At 39.5% G+C, this 22,143-nt stretch overlaps 1 protein-coding gene across 1 annotated transcript in view; it reads left to right on the forward strand.

Moving 5' to 3' along the window:
* Positions 1–21,458, forward strand: part of LYPD6B (LY6/PLAUR domain containing 6B) — a 213,725-nt gene extending 192,267 nt beyond the window's left edge. Inside the window, exon 7 of the mRNA XM_027590075.1 lies at positions 21,174–21,458. Within this exon, the coding sequence (XP_027445876.1) occupies positions 21,174–21,335 (162 nt within the window). The 3' untranslated portion in view covers positions 21,336–21,458. The remainder of the gene's footprint in view (positions 1–21,173) is intronic.
* Positions 21,459–22,143: the final 685 nt, after the last annotated feature.

Below are 22,143 nucleotides of genomic sequence, written 5' to 3' on the forward strand. Positions count from 1 at the left end.
GGAACTCCTACCCTCCTTCAAGATCAATTCTTGCTGTTCCTTCTGCGTGGAATGCTTTTTCCCTTTGCCCAATAAAGTTTTCAGATTCTGAGAGCACCTGGAAGTTCAGGGTGAGGAAGAAGCTGTGGTAGTAAATAGAGACGGAGGAATTAAGACAAGTCCTTTGGAAACTAAATAAAGGGCAAGTTGGAAAGAAGGCTGGAAAGACAAAGGAAAGGCAGAGACACAGAAGGAAAGAAAAGAAAAGGAGGAAGCACATCTCCTCCTTTTGCAAATCGTTATGATAATGAGAAAAACAGGACTCATGTCTATGAAAATATTGTGATATCCACAAAGGAAGTACACAAATCAGTGTGAAGTGCTAGGGCTGCCAAGGGCCGTGCAGGGAACTACTCCGTGATCACAGATTGGGGGGGGGGGTGCACAGGAGGTAATTTTACCACTACTACTATTTAGGCAACCTCGCTGTATCATTTTTGGAGGCAAAATCTGGATTTTGTCCTTTACTATTTTGATACAGTGATTTCTGTATGTTGAATATATTGCCAGTTCACAACATTTTTTCCTTTAAAAGTGTATGTTCATACCCCAACTTCCTCCTTCCCCTTGAACTGAGAAACAAGGTGTCCCTTTTTGTTTTCTGTTGAAGTGGAAAAGCCGTTAGTTCATGCAGCCACATGAAATAGCAGCCAGGAGGAGAGGATTGAACCAGAAACTCCCAATGGCACAGCTGGTGCCAAATGGGACATCTCCATTTTATTTGTCACCCTAGAGTGAGTCTCTACAATATGCCAAAACATGCTATGCTCAGTGTAGTGTCACTAGAGACAGTTATGGACTGCATGTGTTTCCCCCCCTCCCCCCAGATTCATATGTTGAAATCCTGATGGCCAATGTGATGGTATTTGGAGGGCGGGCCTTTGGAAGGTGATTGGTCATGAGGGTAGAATCCTCATGAATGGGATTAGTTATAATTAATTAGTTATAATTAGTTATAAACCAGTAAGAGGGACACCAGAAGGTTCTCTCACACTTTTTCTGCCATGTGAGGCTATAATGAGGATACAACCCCAATCTGAAGGGCCATTACCAGAACCGGACCATGCTGGGGCACCCTGATCTTGGACTTCTAGGCTCCAGAACTGTGAGAAATAAATGTCTATGGTTTATAAGCCACCTAGTCTGTGGCATTTTGTTATAGGAGCCTGAGCCAAGACAGAGACCAACTAGCAAATGTCTCAGTATTTCTACAAGTCCTGCAAGAATTCTTAAAACATTTTGATCTAGTCAACTCCTTGGCACATTTTTGGGAGTCAGTAAATTCTCTTCATTTTCTTTGTCCTGGAAGCTGTAAGACTCTTTTTCAGGGCAGTGCTATCCAAAACTTAGTTTTAAGAGTGGAGCTGACCATTTTTCTCCTCACAAGGCATTATTTTGACTCATACTTTTTATGGAAAACAGATGGAGGAGATGAACTGTCATTCTAGCAGAGATCTTGGATTTAAGAGGTTACAGCTTTAATTTCCTTACCAGACATTAGTTGTCTTCTTTGCTTATCTACATCCATTCAGTCAACAAATATGTGCTTAAAAATACATTCTTAAATACATACTATATATGAGACACTGAGGACATAAACAAGGTTTTAATGGTCTTTTTAACAACAGGTTCTGCTCTAAGGTGGCAGGGAAGACGAAAGAAAGAGAGAGAGAGAGAAAGAAGAAAGAAAGAAAGAAAGAAAGAAAGAAAGAAAGAAGAAAGAAAGAAAGAAAGGAAGAAAGGAAGAAAGGAAGGAAGGAAGGAAGGAAGGAAGGAAGGAAGGAAGGAAGGAAGGAAGGAAGGAAGGAAGAAGAAGAAAGAAGAAAGAAAGAAAGAAAGAAAGAAAAAGAAAGAAAGAAAGAAAGAAAGAAAGAAAGAAAGAAAAGAAAGAAAAGAAAGAAAGAAAGAAAGAAAGAAAGAAAGAAAAGAAAAGAAAGAAAGAAAGAAAGAAAGAAAGAAAGAAAGAAAAGAAAAGAAAGAAAGAAAGAAAGAAAGATATCCAAATACAAATTGTCAAAAAAGTTGGAGTACATGGAATGAGCACCTATTTTATTATAAATGTGACTGGCTTCACTTTCAGAGCATCCTTTAGGGCAAATGAGATGATCAATTTATTGCTCTTCCTTTGTATAATAAAGAGATTTAAAAAAACAACATACTGTAGTTTGCTTGTTTAGCATGCAAGCATGAAGGAAGTTGGGCTGCTTTCTTAAGGAGCTGCCCTGGACATGTTGAGTTCAAGTTCCAACATATATGTTCCTCTTCGATATTACGTCACTGGTCCAAAATAGGAAGAGTACAGTAAGTTTCTCCAGACTATGTCTGAGTGCAATAATCTTATTGTAATAGGGCTTCTGGGTACATGCTGCTGCTTTGTTCCTGAATAAACCCAAATGTGTGCTGATTGATAAAAATAGTTCTAAGACTAATTTCGCCTTTGTTTTTTTAAGATTTATTTATTTATTTGACAGAGGGAGCACAAGCAGGGGGAGCTGCAGGCAGAAGGAGGGGGAGAAGCAGGCCCCCGCTGAGCAGGGAGTCCAATGCAGGGCTCCATCCTGGGACCCTGGGCTCATGATCTGAGCTGAAGGCAGACGCTTAACTGGCTGAGCCACTCAGGCACCCCTAATTTCTTCTTTAAATGGAAAAATCTCCATCTGTACATTTATTAAATTTGTTATGTTACCTGGTTTAGGGATAGTAGGGGAACCTCAGAGCTAGATATATGCCATGAGTTAAAAACAACAACAACAACAATAACAACAACTTTTGGTAGATTAGATATCACCACTGAGGTAGTGTTTATCATCAGCTTACCCAAGCCTGTGTCAGAGACCTTCAGAAGAATTGCTTATAGTTTTCACAAATCATTTTACTGCCAGAATGCTTTTGAACAAAAGGAACGAAATAATTAGATCTATAACTCTAGAAGTGAGTTCTCACCTTCTTAGGGAACTTCAAAACCTGTCCTATCATGTTTCATCCCTATTTATTTCAGATTTTTCCAGAAGTCCCGTTCTCTCTTCCGAGTATCCATCATCACCTGGACTCTTCTACAGACTGCTCAGTACATCCAGTTTCTCTCCTCCATCCAGCGTCTTTTCCTGGTACCCAGTTTACATTTTGCCTCATAGAATTTCTACCTCCCTGAGCCCTATTATCCACATGACACCCTAACATCTCAGTTCCTTGACTTATTCCACCACAAACACCTTTCATGCTCATAGCTTAAATGTCTCTTCACTAGAAACTGTACCAAATTAAAATTCTCAGCTTTAAACACCCCACCCTTTGATCGCTCCCAAGGCTTCCTTGTGCCTCCATCCTCACTGCCACAGGTCTTCGAACCCATCATGACTTTCACTTCAGTGATCCTAGCACCTTCCGACAAATGGTCACTTCCTTTGTGTCTTCACTTTGCTCTCTATCCATTTTTTAGTTTATCAAGTGCACTCAAGCCTGTTGCTGCTCTCTCTGTCACACCTGCTTGCAAAACTTTCAATTCTCTCCATTCATGTAGCTCAATATTGTGAGAAAAATCATGAAAACAATCTTCATGCAGCAAACTGTGCTCAAGTGCCTAATAAAGAAAACTCTACTTTTGAAGATAGCAATTCATTACTGTCTTCCATCTCAAGCTTCTTCCTTCCTTTCCAGTTGACAACGTGCTTCATATTTCATTGAAAAATCAGAAGCTATTGAACAGAGTTCTGAAATATCCTCATGACAGAATCTAAAAGTCAGTCTTCATCTGCACCTGTCTTCTCTTCTTACTCTCTTTCATTATGGAATTGCCTAAGGTAAATCTCTCTTCTTTTTCACTAGATCCCACTTCCCTTCTCTTCTGCACCTTCCATCTCGCCTTCTATATTATATAATTTTTGAAAATCTAGAACTGAAAAGTTATAATAGCTTAAATAAAAAATTCATTGGGTAGAATTAATATCAGATTGAAGATGGCAGAATAGAGAAGAGAGTCAGGGAGATTAAAGACAGATCAATAAAAAGTATTCAATCTGGAGAACACAGAGAAAAAAAGATTGAAGTCAAATGAACACAGCCTTGGGAGTCCATAAAACATATCAAATGGTCTAATATATGTGTAATCAGAGTCCAAAAAGGGGAAGAGTGTATGGTAGAAAAAAATTTTTAAGTAATGGTCTAAATTTCTCAGATTTGATGAAAAACATCAACTGAGGTATTCAAGAAACACCATGATCTCCAAGCAGATAAATACAAAGAAAATCACACATAGGCATGTCATGGTCAAACTGCTGAAACCTGAAGACAAAGAGATAATCTTGAGAGCAGCCATAGAGAAATGTCACATTCCAGAGGAAAATGAGCTAAATGACAGCTGGTCTCTATCAAAAACAATGCAGACCAATATATGATGAAATGCCATCTTAGAAGTTCTGAAAATGGGGAGGGGGGGGAAGCTGCAAACTTTTTTTTTCTCTCTCTTTTTTAAAAGATTTATTTATTTATTTTAGAGTGAGTGAGTGGGCAGAGGGAGAAGGAGAGAGAAGCAGACTCCCCACTGAGTGCAGAGTCTGACTTGGGGCTCAATCCTAGGACCCCGAGATCATGACCTGAGCTGAAGCCAAGAGTTGGAAACCCAACTGACTGAGCCACCCAGGTGCCCACAATCCAAATTTCCTACTCTGTATCCTATATCTAGTGAATATATTTCTTAAAAATGTGAATGGAATAAAGACATTCTCAGGTAAATGAAAGCTGAGAGAACATGTAGCCAGTAAGTTGTACAATAAGAACAGCTAAATGCTTCTGATTGAAGAGAAATGGAACCATTTGGAAACTTGTGTATAGAAAGGAATGAGAAGCACGTAAAATGGTAAATGTGTACATATAAAAGAATATGACTTTTCTAATTTTCTTAAAGGATATTTGACTCTTCAAAGCAAAAAATAATAACATTTTAAGGTAGAATTTATGAAGAATGTAGAAGTAAAGGATGTGTCAACAATGGCACAAAGGATGCGGGGGCAGGCAAATACAATTGTACTGATAAAAAGTTCTACACATGTGAGTGGGAAATGGGAAGTTTCAAGTGTCAAGTGTGAAGTATCAGACCTGAGATGTGGAATGATGCAATATTAACTCTAATGAGTGGTTAAGGTTGAAAAGTGCTGTTCTAAACTCTCTCCTTCTTGGTTTGATCTGTTTCCAAAGCTCTGACAGTCATCTCCATGTTGTTTTAATCCGAGATTTCTAAATCTGCTTCAGATCTCTCCTCTGAAATCTAAACTTGCATTTCCAGTTGTGTACTTGACATAGTATATGGCTCAATGGCATTTCAAATGTAAACAAACCAAAATGGAATTCTTGATTCACTTCCTTTTGCTCGCTCCTCAGTCTTATCTACCTTTGTAAATGATGCCACCACCTCCCCAGCTTGAGCCAGAAAGGAGGAGTTTTTGTGGGTTCTGCCTTGTTCCTCATTCTCTCCAATCTACTACACCAGGAAGCCCTCTACCTCTAAATATACACTTCCCCCCCATCTAGCTAGGGCAACCCCTATGTAAGCTCCTCTCTACTCACTCCATTTCTGCTCTTTTTGTAAAGATTTTATTTATTTATTTATTTTGACAGAGAGAGAGAGAACAGCAAGAGAGGGAACACAAGCAGGGGGAGTGGGAGAGGGAGAAGCAGGCTTCCGGCTGAGCAGTGAGCCCGATGTGGGACTCGATCCCAGGACCCTGGGATCATGCCCTGAGCCAAAGGCAGATGCCTAATGACTGAGCCACCCAGGCACCCCTCCACTTCTGCTCTTATGCCCACAACACGTCTACTCTTTTAAAATACCAACAGAAGCTTGACATCCCTTTGCTTAAATCACTTCCTTGATTTCCCATGGCGCCAGGAGTAAAATCCATATATCTTCAAGGGCCTGGAGCTTGTGGCCCCTGCTTCCCTCCTGTCTCTCTTACTATACCCCAGCCACACTGCCTTGCTTTTATTTCTCACTCCCAGGGCTGGGACTAGTGTGAGGTGAATGACTCACAAAATATCAAAAATTTAAAGGTAGGATCAGTACCAGTGTTATGCCAAGTTCTATTAGAACTCGAGGCAAAGGGAAGTCAGTAATACTCAACCTGTCTTTGTTTAACATACTGATACTTTGTTCATCGTGAGTTTTTATTTTTTTGCATTAATTTTGATTTGGAAAATAGTGCATGAAAATATCATGTATTTTGATACTGAGGTTTTTGGCACCCCCTTTAATTTTGTAACGAGATGAGTGTCTCATGCTCGTCCTTGCCTTGCTCAAATCACCAAGTTCAATTCCTGCTTCACAATCTTTGTTTATTCTTTTCCCTCTACATGGAATCTGCCTTCCACCAGCTCATTGCATGGGTGGTTCCTTTCTGTTCTTCAGGTCTACACCTCCTTGGGGAAAGTGATCATCTTGTGTTAACACTAATCCCACCCTGCCCCCATTTACTCTTTAGCATAGATAGCATTCTAATTTTTTTCTTTAAAGGGTTTTTCACACTCTAACAATTTGCTTTGCTGACCTGTTAGCCTGTCTGTTATCTGTCTCCCTGACTAGCATATACTCCATATGAGGTAAGGAGTCCAGCATTATGCTCAGACCCTAGGAGCCTCCAATGCATTCTTTTAAATACATATTTTTATTTTATTTATTTTTTTATTATGTTATGTTAATCACCATACATTACATCATTAGTTTTTGATGTAGTGTTAAGGAAATAAAGACTTTAAATGACACACTGGACCAAATGGACTTCACAGATATAGTCAGAACATTCCATCCCAAAGCACCAGAATACACATTCTTCTCTAGGGCCCATGGAACATTCTCCAGAATAGATCACATCCCAGGTCACAAATCAAGTCGCAACCGGTACCAAAAGATTGGGATCATTCCCTGCATATTTTCAGACCACAATGCTTTGAAACTAGAACTCAATCACAAGAGGAAAGTCAGAAAGAACTCAAATACATGGAGGCTAAAGAGCATCCTACTAAAGAATGAATGGGTCAACCAGGAAATTAAAGAAGAATTAAAAATATTCATAGAAACAAATGAAAATGAAAACACAGCTGTTCAAAATCTTTGGGACGCAGCAAAGGCCGTCCTAAGAGGAAAGTATATAGCAATACAAGCCTTTCTCAAGAAACAAGAAAGGTCTCAAATACACAACCTAACCCCACACCTAAAGGAGCTGGAGAGAGAACAGCAAATAAAGTCTAAACCCAGCAGGAGAAGAGAAAAAATAAAGATCAGAGCCGAAATCAATGAAATAGAAACCAAAGAACAGTAGAACAGATCAACAAAACAAGGAGCTTGTTCTTTGAAAGAATTAACAAGATTGGTAAACCCCTGGCCAGACTGATCAAAAAGAAAAGAGCAATGACCCAAATCAACAAAATCATGAATGAAAGAGGAGAGACCACAACCAACACCAAAGAAATGCAAACAATTATAAGAACATATTATGAGCAACTCTATGCCAGCAAATTAGATAATCTGGAAGAAATGGATGCATTCCTAGAGATGTATCAACTACCAAACCTGAATCAGGAAGAAATAGAAAACCTGAACAGACCTATAACCACTAAGAAAATTGAAGCACTAATCAAAAATATCCCAACAAACAAAAGCCCAGGGCCAGATGGCTTCCCAGGGGAATTCTACCAAACATTTAAAGAAGAATTAATACCTATTCTTCTGAAACTGTTCCAAAAAATAGAAATGGAAGGAAAACTTCCAAACTTGTTTTATGAGGCCAGCATTACCTTGATCCCCAAACCAAAGACCCCATCAAAAAGGAGAATTACAGACCAATATCCTTGATGAACACAGACGCAAAAATTCTCACCAAAATACTAGCCAATAGTATCCAGCAGTACATTAAAAGGATTATTCACCATGACCAGGTGGGATTTATCCCTGGGCTGCAAGGTTGGTTCAACATCTGTAAATCAATCAATGTGATATAATACATTAATAAAAGAAAGAACAAGAATCATATGATCCTCTCAATAGATGCAGAAAAGCTTTTGACAAAGTACAACATCCTTTCTTGATCAAAACTCTTTGGAGTGTAGGGATAGAGGGTACATACTTCAGTAGCATAAAAGCCATCTATTAAATATGTATTTTTAAAATGAATTAATGAATAGGCCGAGTCCACATTGAATAACATTCCACCCTTCTCTCTTGTCCATTGCTTTTCTTCTCTATTATGATCTCCCTTGCTAGCCTATGAGAGAATGAGATCTTCCTGAAACAAATACCTGTGGAGTTTTCTCTAAAAACAAAACAAAACAAAATACAGAAGAGTTTACATGGAAACCAAACCAAACTACAGAAGGGTAGGTAGATGATGATCCTCTTAGGTCTGCCTCAGACTTTTATTTGTTCTGGATTTATGAATTAGTAATTATTCCCATGATTGCACAAAGGCTTATAGTCATAACTGTTGAATCCAATTAACTGCTGAGACTATTTGGTACATTCAATGATTTTTTTTTTTAATTTAACCATAGAAAGAAACTCTTATTAAAATTTCAATGTATGGAAACTGGCTTTTAGGTTTTCCCTTTATGTTTCTAAGATAATAAATCTAGCAATGGTTTATTCATTCAATAAATATTTATTGAATGCCTACTATATTCCAGACATGCTCTCAGGTGCTGGGCATACAGCAATGAATGAGTCATAGTCTTTGTTTTATGGAATTTATCTTCTAGTGCAGGGAGACGGTAAGCAAGCGAACAATCCAGGAAGAGAGATTGTTATGAAGAAAACTAAAGTAACCTAAGGGAGATGAAGAGGGGCGGAGTAGGTGTGAGGGATCAGGGGAACCTATTTTGGGGAGGGGGGTATCAGCAAAGGCCTCTTTGAAGACCTGACATTTCTGCAGAAGCCATTATAGTATTTGGCCTTGAAGTCTGTTTTGTCTTAGATTTTAGTTCCAGGCAGTCATGGGTTGAATTCTCTGGAAGCAGGTGCCAAAACAGGCTTTGGGTACATGATGTTAATTTGGGATCAGCACCTGTGAAAGGAAGAGGGGAGCAGGACTGGGGCATAGGGAGATATTGGAGTGTCAAACCACGACTAACCTGTGTCTGGCAAACGGTGCTTTTTAAAAAATGCTTTTCAGGAAGCCTGGGTGGCTCAGCCAGTTCAGCATGTGCCTTCGGCTCGGGTCATGATCTGGGGGTCCTGGGATCGAGCCCCACATTGGGCTCCCTGCTCAGCGGGGAGTCTGCTCCCCCTCCCTCTGCTCCTCCCCCTGCTTGTGCTCTCTCTCTCTCAAATAAATGAAATCTTAAAAAAATAAAATAAAAAAGGCTTTTCTTGTTACAGCTTTGTTCATCCCCAAATTCAAATAATCAATACAATGTGAAGTGAGTGATTGAACACATATCTAAGAAATATCAGCTGTGCACTAAGCACTCTGATGAGGACTGGATGGGAAGGAGAAGCAAGCGCTGGGCCCTCATGGAGCCCTCATGTCCCAAGGAATAGACATCTCTGAATAATTTCAATTCAGCATGGAAACTGTATTTAAAGGAGGCTCTTGGAATTGCACTGAAAGGCAAATCATTGGTTAAATGATTTACCTGGAAGTACATTCTGTAGCTAACTGACCTGGCAGCCTCATTGGTACGCAACCCTCCTCAGAAATCAAGTATTCTATGGGAACAATATTAAAGTTCTATTTTGGAAGAGGCAGAAAGTTGATAATCCCTGCCCTCGGAATCTCACAGATCTAGAACATCTCTTCCACACTTTATCATTCAGGACTCTGGGGCTTCAGCTGATTAGTTTTTGGAACATTTGGACAGATAATAAGTAAAACTTTCAGGGACGAGAATAGGACCTGTACTATTTTTCCACCTAAGCCCTCATAGCTGCAGACAATGCATAGACAAAAAATTCCCCTACTCTCAAGGCATTCTTCTGTAAAGGAGCAATGCACAGGTACTTGGAAGATACTTGTATGTTACAACACAGTGTATATAATCTATTTGTATGCAGCTAATGTCTAAGAGTTCTGTTAAAGAGGCCCAAGGAGACAGCTCTTCCCAACCTAAAATAAAATTAATCTGGAAAATCTAAAGAGAAACAGTGAAATAAGGAGTTGAGTAGAAAATTAATGTCCTGAAGGGAACTACATAAAATTTGCATTAAGAAACATCTAGAAACTTTATTTTAGAAAGAGAATATATCAACAATATAATTACTGTGACTATTAGTGTTCTGTGCATTTCTTAAAAAAGATTTATTTCTTTGAGAGAGAGAGCATGTGTGTGCAAGCGGGGGGAGAAGAGGGAGAGGGAGAGAGAAAATCCCAAGCAGACTCCCCACTGAGCACAGAGCCCATGGTGGGGCTCAATCTCATGACCCTGAAATCATGGCCTGAGCCGAAATGAAGAGTCGGACACTCAACTGACTGAGCCACCCAGGTGCGCTAGTTTTCTGTGCCTGTTTTATGCAAATAATACACTTATTGAAGAACTCTAAGAATATTTGAAAAATAAGAGGAAATATCAATACCACCCATAGTTCTACAGCCAAGAATAGCTGCTCTTATAGTGTTATTTCTAGGTATCATATTTTTCATTTAATTAAAAAAACTAATTTTTTTTTCACTATGTAATGGAGACGGGAAAAAGGAACTCAAGTTCCAGAATGGGAGTGTCACATAGTAGCAGAGGAGTTGTGCGTTTGGAGTGTAACTTGGCTGTGAAGCTCCTAAGTTTTGGCATTGCTAGCTCAGGACACCCCAATCTATGTTTAGTCTGTAATCCTGGAGGAGACTTGATGAAGAAGAGGACCAAGTGAAGTTGTGTACTGAGAACAAGTTATTTAGGGATTTTAGTTTTTAATATACGGGTGTGGAAGTAGCTCAGGAACGCTAACCTTCCTCATTATTGGAATTGTTTTGTCTTCTAATCCCTTCCTCCTAAGGTGCCTTCCTGAGTCAGGAGCGCCTGTATGGAGAACCCCATAGAGCTAACTGCCACCTGCAAAGCTTGAGGCAAATCATCCAGTGTCTGGTGAAATTTGTCCTCGGGCTAAAATAATATGCCTGTTTGCCAAGCAATGCACAATTTTAGGGTAGGTAAATGGGGCATGTTAAAAGCACACACACAGAGCATGTTCCTGTGGCTTTTTGAGATCATTATTGAGGAAGAGGAAAGATTTTACCTGCAAATCTGTTTGACTGTTTGTCAACCCCTCTAGTACTCTTGAACAGGATCCTAAGACTGCTTTTTACTTCTGTGCCTTTCTTGGGATGACACATTTGATGTGCAATCTTTGCATGAGGAACTACAAAGCGCAGAAATCGACAAGCTTTTCCAAGGTGGACAGTGGACTTTAGGTGGTAAGATTAGGGTTCTCTCTGAGACCTTAGCAAGAGACCATAACGAGTTCACTTTGTAATACGTGGAATGAAACTCCTTTTGTCTGACAGGTACAAAGTTGCTTTTTTTTTTTTTTTCCTCATCGGCAATGATTTAAGTCCAGAAAATCACTTTTCCTGAAAAGCACTTTCCAAATTATTATCTTTCCCTATGATATCATGTCTTTGTTGTCCCATGGAAAAAATCAGTCACAAAGGGGATCACCATAAAGGTACAGCTGCCCTTTTCCTCCTTTCACGAGGAATATAATGGCTTTTAATGTTTGAGTTGATTTTTTGTTGTTTCTGAGCGATGCAATATGGACCAAAATAATAATGAAGTAGTACAGCTTTGGTTAAAAATATACTAGATTAATTAGAGTATATACACTATCATTTGGGAAGCACATTTATGAGAGTACCAATCCCTCTTGGTAAATGGTCACAGGAGTCAAAGTCTAAAATATAGCTAGGTCTCTCTTTTCCTGGACATGTTATACATTCGTGGAAAGGGATGTGCCTCTCTAACACATCACCTTAGAATAACGGGATTATAATTCTGCCCCCAAACCGAGACTCCTGTCTGATTTACATTGTCTTCTACTTCATTAGAGGTTTTCGATATTTCATAAGGGGAGAGGCTCCGGCAGTTGACATATAGGTTAATTTCCTCTCCTGGGAGACTTTGGAAAGGATGCTCCTGGAGGTGTGAAGATTGGGTCTAATTCTCCCTGAGTGGCCATCATCATCCTCCCACCAACACATGCATGTGCAAGCAACAGAGCCTACACCATTCTCCTCTCCATTTGCCCCAGCAACTGGTTTTTGCTGTCTCAACTTCCTGATGTCAGGCATAAGGCTTAGGCAACTATAAAAGTCAGGCATAAGACTTATGCAACTATAAAAAATTTCTCCTCATCCATACTTTTCATTGTCAATTATTCCAGATAGAAATGAAAATTAAATAAAGGAAATATAATAAGAGTTTAAAGGATTTTTTTCATTCTGAATGTCAAAGCCTTGGTTTTTGGACCTTAGCCATCATTGTCAAAATCTGACAGTGAGTATTTCTTTTTTGGTTGTGAACATATTGAACTTGAACTAGGTCAGTGCCCCCCAGCATTTAGAGTTTTTAGGGCAGGTTTTATATGTGTTCTCACCATAACACCGAAAGTCTTGGAACAGAATGTTGATTTTGTTTTTAGATGTTTCAGGTGCCATCAAAAAAGGATGACAAAGATTTTAATTGCACATCTCTTTGACTCTTTGCCAATCTTCTGAATAACCTTTCAGGACTTTGAGGCATTTTGGTAAAAAGTGCATCAAATGATTTAAAAAAATGGAATGGCTAGAGATTATATAAGAGGCAATACCTCATTGTTGTGACCTGGAGAATGAAACTAGAATAAAGTCTCAAGGTTATTTATTCTGGAATTCTCAACTTTGAGAATATAAATGCCAGGCAACTCGACACTCAGGTTAAAATATGTCTCTTGGCATGAGGATCCTTGCCTGCATGTGGATGCCTATGCTTTGGACTAAGGGATGTCCACTTAATGAAAACCAACTCGATACTTGTGCCCAGTATGGGGCACTGCTCTGTGTGATTTGGGAATACTAGCTCAAGTGGGACAGTTTTGTGTCTAATAATAGGATTTGTGAGGATGTAAGTCTGCAGGAAGAGTGGCAACCACCAGAACAGCTCTACTTTCTACTGTAGCTGTGTTCTCAGAAAAGCAGGCCTCCTTCTCCATTTCTAAGACATGAAGAAGAAATTCAGTTTTATTGTCATATACCTGGATTGATGGCAGATATACTTTGTTGCCTACCCAACAGCTAACCCACCTTCTTCCTTGCTCCCATAACAAAAGTCTGTGTGGGTGGCAACATGCTCAGTAAAGGGGAGCCCCTTCCAAACTGCTGGGACTTCTGGGAAATGCTGTGGTTTCTAATTAAGTAGGACAGGTTTATATCCCAGTTTTTTTGATGGTGATGGAATATGTGTATTGTCCTAGTAAAATTATTAATAGTGTCCTCTTTCACTTTGAAAAATTCTGGTTCCTGTGATAAATGATATGGTCTACCTATGAATATGAGAGAAATCGCTGCTCTACTTTCCTCCTGTCTCTGGCAACATAAACTGAGGGCGTGATGCTTGGAGGTGAGGCAGCCATTTTATGACTATGAGGATGAGAGCCAAGATAGAATCAGAGAATCAGATCCAAAACCACAACTGATGCTGGAACTCCAGTGCCTCTGGATTTGGCAGTATAAGTGAAGGCTTGTTTTTCTCACTTAGGACACCTAGAAAAACATTCTGTTACCTGCAGAGGAGAGTATGGAGGAAGGGAGAAACAGGAATGAAGCCTTTCCATGAAAAGGATTTTGAATAATTTTGGATAAGATTTCTGAGTTACAGTTAGTATTATTTTCTCCATTCCTCCTTAAGAATTCTGGAAATTATGTTTGGTTGAATAGAATGGTAGAGAGTATTCCCATGATCTGCTGAGTGAAGAGGAGTGGAAATTGAAAAAGAGTAACTGTTTTTCTCACCCCTGTGGTGGGCCCGTCTTGGGACCACTAGAAATTGGTAGCAGTATGTCTAGGATAAAGGTTCTTACATGATTGAGCCACCATCAACCCTGCCCCAAATATCACCAACTAGATCTGGGGACTCAATAATTTGACTCGCACATCACCAAAATGGCTATATGCAGAATTTATATTTACTTTATGGATATGACATTCCTTGTGCACTATTTCAGAGGAAGATATTTGTTGAGGAACTCTGAAAACTACTCTTGATTCTCTTTAAACTATATAGAAAAGAGAACCGATTTCCATTCACTTACTTGAGATTACCTCAGGCAAATGATGACTGAATCACAAGAATTCCATATGGCTTAGATTGAAAACTGATTCATTGTCTAACCAACCTGTGCTCACACAAAGCAAACCAAAATCCCATTTAAAAATTGCTTTGGTGTTGATACCAAACACCAAATTGTTCAGCTCTTCTCCAATATATATGTAGGTAAACGTCTATTATAACTTATAAAGCAAAGTTGCTGACTTTCAAGGGAGAAACATGCAGGGAGAAGACCCCTCCATATACAGTGTCTGGCACTGTGGCTGGTCTGTAGTTTAAAGGGGGCATTCCTATCTTACTCTCTCCCTTACTGTAGTATTAGATAGTGGTGTGATTCCACAGGGTTTGGCTGGTGGGACCTGGATACTTACAGGCTGGTTTTCTTTGCATCCTTCTTAAAGAGGACAGTGTTCTTTTTGTTTCTCCTTCTCCAGAAGGCCACAGAGGATGCTACACTTACAGTCACTGGAAGAGTGCTGTAGTGGGTCATTCTTAGGCTACTGATTTGTCTGAATGAGTTCCACATCTTAAATATCTGTAGTGATCTGCAGCAGCTAAAGAATTAATCTTCCCAGAACAATTTCCTATCTTTTGCTGGGTGCCGTGGTCATCTTGGGCTTACTGCTATGGCAGGACAGACCTCACAACTGACCATCCACTCCAGAGATGAGATGGAGTGAAAAGAATGTCTAACACATGATAGTCCCACTAGCAGCACATAAAAGTGCTCATGTCACTGCATGCCCCCCAAAATAGTTATCGCCTCTTCATATCCAAGTGGCAAAGATTTTAAAAAACTGGTATCTCATGACTATTTTAGATTTATTTCTTTAATCACCACAGAGGATATAAGTTTGCTATTTGTTATCTTTCCTTTTAATTTCCTGTTCCTGTCTTCTCACTTGCAATCAGAGTATATTTCTCTTTTTAGCTTGAATTTCTTTGCATAAGCAAACTTGTGTGTATGTGTGTGTACGTGTGTGTGCGCGCCTAAGACCGTGGTCCTAAATTGGTCTTAGGCACAGGGAAGTAATGTAAGCATCACCCCATCTCCATGGCAGTATATCTGATGGGGGAAAGAAAGCCCAGATATTCACATTTTGAAAAAGCAAGATATTTTGATACCCCAGCTAATTAATTAATTATTGAACCAATCAATTTACCCCTTTGTCATTCTACAAATCTACTTTGAGTGCCTACTGTTCTAGGCGCCATTTTAGGAGCCGAGGGCATAGCTACTGTAAGATGACACCCCTGCCTGCATTGCAGTGGAGAAGATACATGACATCCAGCAAATAGATAAATGCAATAAGCTAGTTTCTAGTATTGATGAGCACTGTGAAGAAAAATCGAGCAGGGTAAGAGGATAAAATGTGACAGTGGTGGGCATGTGATAGACACCACACTCTTAGCCTCACTGCAAACATCATAGTGTCTTTTGGACAAAGAAGGAAGGATTGTCATTCCTCCCTCTTCCTCCCTCTCTCTTCCTCCCTTCCTCCTTTCCTTCTCCTTCCTTCCTTCCTTCCTTCCCTTCCTTCCTCCTCCTCCTCTCTTCCTCCCTTCCCTCTTCCCTCCTCCTCCTCTCTCCCTCCCTGCTCCCTTCCTTCTTCCCTCCCTTTTCTCTCTTTTGCAACTGCAGTTAGGACAGACAAGGCAGACTGAGTGAGGACTTCTAGGATTATGTTTTTCTTTTCCTTCATGGAAAAGCTTATTTCTAGTGAGTATTTTATTATCACTTCCAATGAGATAGTTCAACCTTGGTGAAATTGGCGTATACGTGAATAAATATCCTTAAGGTCCATCAGCCCTCTTCCTTCATTGCCCAATTCCCAAGGTGAGTGAAGTCTTCATGAATATTAAATGACCTCAGTGCTTTTGCATCAACACACTCAGCTAAAAAGCTTTTCCTGGCCTGCATGTATCGGCTCATCTCCATTTTTTAATATATGTGTAATTAATTTTCAAGTGTTCTTTTTTTAAAGATTTTTATTTGTTTATTTGACAGAGAGAGACACAGCAAGAGAGGGAACACAAGCAGGGGGAGCAGGAGAGGGAGAAGAAGGCTTCCGCCGAGCAGGGAGCCCGATGCAGGGCTCAATCTCAGGACCCTGGGATCACGACCTGAGCTGAAGGCAGACACTTAACGACTGAGCCACCCAGGCACCCCTCAAGTGTTCTTGATTCAGTCACAGGGCTAATGATGTTGAGGATAAAAATATTTCTCCTAAAATGAAAGTCCCGCCAGTTCACTTCTGTACAGTAGTTCCTCACAATCAGACTTCTTGCAGCTCATTTCAGATGAAGCCATTTAAAATCTCCTTGTCCTCATTTGAGCCTGTGTTTCAAAGGAGCAAATCGTAGCCACTTTTGCAGTGACCCTAACTTACCCTACCTGTGAAGTTTAAAGCTTCCTGTTTAGTAGACTCTGTTTATATGTACATATATATATTAGAATAATGTTCTCAGTGACTCCTTGGCCCTTAACTTTTTCTCTGAAAGTTTAAGTTACTTTTTGAGATTGCCCAGAGTCCTATCTATCTGGGAATTTATCATAGTGCTTTCAAATTAAAGAACAATCGATACTATTAACATTAAAAAAATGTGGCTGGCACACTACTCCTATTGTCTTCTTACTTGAGACCAGAGGATAATAGGAAAAAATAAAGTAAAAACATAATGGAAGGTACCTAATATGTCTGCCTGCATATTTGTTTACAAGAAGTAACTCCAGAGCAACAGGATCATGTGAGCTTGCAACAGTGAAGTCAGACGAAAGGGGAATCTTTTCTGTTCTTTTCTTTGCACCAAAACTTTGGGCCAAGTATATTTTCCAACTACTCTTTAAATTGTTACTGCTTATATCCAAACCTTGATTACAAATACTAATGGTGGAAGATTAATTGAAGAGTAGCTCCCAATCCAAAAATAAGTTAAATTTAGCTTCAACATACATTTTGGTGCTTTCATTTTAATATAAGATAACTAAGATTCATAATATTTCACACAACACGGTGAATCTAGTTTAATTATTTAAGGAAATTAAATAGGCTAAAGGGGGGTAGTAATATGTTAACAATGTGGACAGTATCAAGCACACCTGAATTCATATCAAGTCTCTGCCATGGGAGAGGTAGGTGAACTCAGCCAAGTCGTGAAATGTGATCACTTAGCATGGTCCTTAATACGTGGTAAGCCCCAGATGTTAGTTATTATTGTTGTTATTATTTGGATAAGTGCCAACTATTGGGTATATGTATTGGATTTTCGAAGGCCATAGACTAGGTTTCATGTACACTGTGTTTTATACGCAACTAATGAATCATTGAACACTACATCAAAACTAATGATGTTCTACACAGTGGCTAACTGAACATAAAAAGAAACCCAACAAACAAACAAACAAAAAAACATCTTGCTGCATATTTTCCTAGCACATTTCCTATGCATAAAAACATAATCTAAATTTAAAAAATCTTTAAGAAAAATATTATTACAGACTTTGGAAATTATGTTCTCAAGGAGAAGAAGCCAGACTAATGCCAGGAAATGTGAACTAAGAATTATAGAAATATGTCTCTGGATCAACAGGGCTGAATGTGGGGTCATGTAGGAGTCAATGCTGGGCCCATGCATTTGAAAGTGCTTTATGATGATTTTGAAGGTAGGGATACACACTGATGTTGTCAACTTTGCAAAACGAGTTAAGAAACTCTAGGAATCTCTAGTAGTATTTATTTTAGAAAGCTAATGGAAGGCTCTGTGAGTGTTCCAAAATGAGATAGACAGATGAGCTTCAATGTGGCAAATACAAATAATACATTTCTCCATAACATATGTGGAAGGTGAGCTAACAGGCCAGTGAGGCTGATGGCTGTTATCTTCCTTAAAGCTGCCAAAAAGGACCAGGAAGCTGGGTATAAGGAAGAAGGGGGGATGCTTACAGACTCCAGGGCTCACCCACCTCCTAAAGGATCACTGCATATTGAAACCTTAGGAAAGACATAATAAACTGGAACAGGTCCAAAGAGGGCAGCTGAAATGCTCAGGGAGCCAGAAGGACATGTGTAAAAAGAAACTCCAAATATGAGGTTCTACCAACAGAGACTAAAACCTTAGAACCGTTGACTCTGAAAATATGAATATATACCAAACACATTGATAAAATTATGAAATATGAAAGTGAACATAATTGATCAAATTTTGGCCTGCTAGGAGGGTGGGATACCACTTGAGGCTTAAAAGACATCATTTAATACATAGAAGGAAATATTTTTCATAGCGACAAATACATGAAGCTTATTAAATAAGATAAAAATAATATAACTTTAAGAAGTAATATTAGATCATTATATTAGAGCTTCAGGATAGGTTATTTGGACAAAAGGAGGAAGTTTAACTTACTGATGACACCATAGTTAGCAATTCCAACCCTTATCTCTTAATTTTATTTAAGAAAGTTAGGTTGAATTATCCATCAGTCTGATCCAGTAGGCAATTCTCCATTTTTCATATTCATCAATTTGGGAAAAATCTATTTTAATATATTTTTTAATTGAAGTACAATATGTATCTAGAAAAATGCCCAAATAAGAGTGACAGTTTGATGAATTAGCACAAAGTTAACCCACTCATGTAACTACATCCTAGGTCAAGAAATAGAACATTACCAGCTGGGCACTCTTCCAATGACTTTCCCCACAAAGGTGATCACTCTCATAATATAACATCATAGATTAAGCTTGCCAGGTTTTGAGCTTTTAATAAAAGCAATCATACTGTATATATTCTTTGACATCTGGCTTTTTACTATATTTGTGAGATTCATTATATTATTGCGTGCAGTGGTAGTTCAATCATTTTCATTGCTGATTATTATTCCTTTATATGAATATACCACAATTTATTTTTCCATTCCAATTATGGACATTTGGGTTGTTTCCACTTTGGGGCTCTTAAGAATGAAGCTGCTCTCACTATCTGGTACGTGATTTTGGTGCACACATGGATAACTGTATTGAGGATACACCTAGGGTTTAAATTGCTGGGGCATAAATTATGCCTGTAAATTCAAATTTTGGAAAAACAGGAAAATTGCATAAGCTTCCTTCTGACATTGACTCCTTGATGTTTTCTATCTGTTAGAAACTAACTTTTGTGCAAATGAAACAAGGAGCGAACTGTGGCGATGGGTCAATACTAAGAAGAGGAACCCATATTTTGAAGCTGCCAGGTGTGAGGCATGTTGAGGAGTAGAATTTAGTAACTGTGGGTCTCCTGCTGTTTTCATGCCACTTGCCTTCCTCAGACCACGAGATTTGCTTTCACACTTGGATAAAGCTTCTCGTTAACAGCTTTAGAAATATTTTCCATTTGTCTCAAATTTGTAATGTCTGGATGTGGACTTTAGTATTTTCCATTGCTAATAGATACTGCTATGTAATTAAAGATAAATTTCAAGGACCTGAGAGACTTGAAATAGGGTTGGCTGCTATACTGCTTTATTAATGCTAGAAGATCAGGCTTTTGGAAATACTACATCTTTTACCTTGCACCCAGGAGTCAGTCAAGGGTTTAGAGTAGGAGAGATGGGTGCCATCTTGCTACTGGCTGAATGTGGCTTTGTTTTTTAAAAACAGTCAATGTTCTTAAAAAGAAACTGAGTTGCCACTCCCCAGTTGCTGAGGTCTGGCTCTCACAGGGTGCTATGCCTTGAGCACTCTACAGAGATTTCATTTAGCTTTACCACTGTGCATGTTTAAGGTAGAGAAACACTGCCAAATTTAATTTTATAGGTATGATTTCTGAGCACTTGCTAAGTGCTTTATGTGTATTATCTCATTTAATTTCTCAAGCAACCTTATGAGTTAGAGACTACTACCATCGCTTCTTATAGATGGAAAAGAGACTTGTGGCAGTCAAGCATCCTTCCCAATGATATGGAAGCAGCACTAGCTGGTGGTGGAATCAGAACTCAGACCCACGTTTCAGAGATTGCTGAAGTCGTGAGTCACTCTGTGAACCATCTCCTACCCCTTGTTCCCTACTTGACTCTTTTGGTTTTTCACTCATGGTCAATTTAGCCTTGCTTCTTCTTAATAACTTGGCAATGTTGAGGTCTCTCTCTGCAGGACTGTCGTTCACTACATCCAACATTTTGTCTTCCTCCGGTATTGCCTCAGGATTCTCTCAGCCAGAAGGTTCACTCTGCTTCTGTTCCCACTTGCATCAGATTGTAGTCCGCTGCCTTTGTGCAAGGGCCTATCTAGTACACACGTTCATCTTGAAAGGCTTCTGTGTCTTGGTCAATATTTAAAGACCAGGGCCCACTGAGGAATGATGTTGCAAACTACAGCATGTTAGCAGTTTGTGGTAACACAGTTATTTTACATGGCATGTCAGTGCCTGAGAATGGAGTATGATGTGAAGTGAAAAAAGCAGAACATCAAGTGGTATGCACTAGCTAATTCCAGTACAGAGCCATGCGTGTATTAGTCAAGACTGGAAGATAACTTGCATAAGATTGATATTGTTTATTATATTCTGTGCTGTGTGCTAAGTTGCTTAAGTTAATAGAACTACTACATAACAGACTGACTTGGACAAGTAATGTAAAAATAATTGAAGGCAACATAAACCAAGCATCATAACTGGGAATTACACTAAACACCTTTTTTGATCATATTTTACAGTTTCTGACATGTATTTGCATATATATATATTATATTTATATTTGAGTTTATAACAATACTAGCAACACTAGGAAATAGAGAAGAGGTGTTATCGTCCCCAAATATACCTTGCCTTCCTCGGTCTGTTTGTCTTTGATTCACGCCCCCCTTCCCTCTGTTGTTTTCCAGGTTCCCAGACCGGTTGGCTTCTGGCGAGCTTCAGCTGATGAGAGACACTGGCTGGAGGAAGGGAAAAACCAGTGTGTTTCTTCCTGTTCTTTTCTGCCTTGGACTGTCTCTCCCCTACTTGTCTGCTTCAGACAGGGCTCTGGGTTGACAGTCTTCCCTTAAAGAATGAGTGGACTGAGGGCACCTGGGTGGCTCAGTTGGTTAAGCGACTGCCTTCGGCTCAGGTCATGATCCTGGAGTCCCGGGATCGAGTCCCACATCGGGCTCCCTGCTCAGCAGGGAGTGTGCTTCTCCTCTGACCCTCTTCCCTCTCGTGCTTTCTGTCTCTCATTCTTTCTCTCTCAAATAAATAAATAAAATCTTAAAAAAAAAAAAAAGAATGAGAGGACTGAGAAATCATCTTGTTCTGTTCTCTGGCAAGGAGATTTTTGAAGTGTCACATTGAGGGACCCTCAACTGCCAACTTAACCTTTTTACAGCCTAAGCCTGACTCCTGCCTCTCCCATCATTCTTTTGGGGGGAGAGGGAGTGGGATGGCTCTGGCAATCTGAAAATGACAGCCCTGAGAGCCACTGGGAGCTCCCGTGATGGCAGTGGCTCTGGGTGTTGAGCAGGCTTCAGTGGTGTCTGTGAGGCCTGGGCTTTGGGCAGGGGAGGCCCTGCTGGGAGAACAGCTGAAGTCGGCCCCCAAGATCAGAGAGCAGGCTTGTTTAGGTTAAGGTTTCAAAGTACTCGCTTTTATTACATTTTAATGATCAGAGTATAATTTATTCATAGAGCTCAAGCTGAGCACCCTGGAGTTAGCCAAACACAAGGCTGCCATTTTACTCTCAGGCCATCTGATGAAAAAGTTTGAAATAGAAGGGAAATTTGGGGTTGGGCATCTTCATTAAAAATGAACATAAAGGATTTGCTGAACATTGATAATAGCGTATGTAGGATCACATTATTTATTATGAAGGCTTCGATG

The sequence above is a fragment of the Zalophus californianus genome, chromosome 3 (assembly GCF_009762305.2).
Source record: "Zalophus californianus isolate mZalCal1 chromosome 3, mZalCal1.pri.v2, whole genome shotgun sequence".
Lineage (NCBI taxonomy): Eukaryota > Metazoa > Chordata > Mammalia > Carnivora > Otariidae > Zalophus > Zalophus californianus.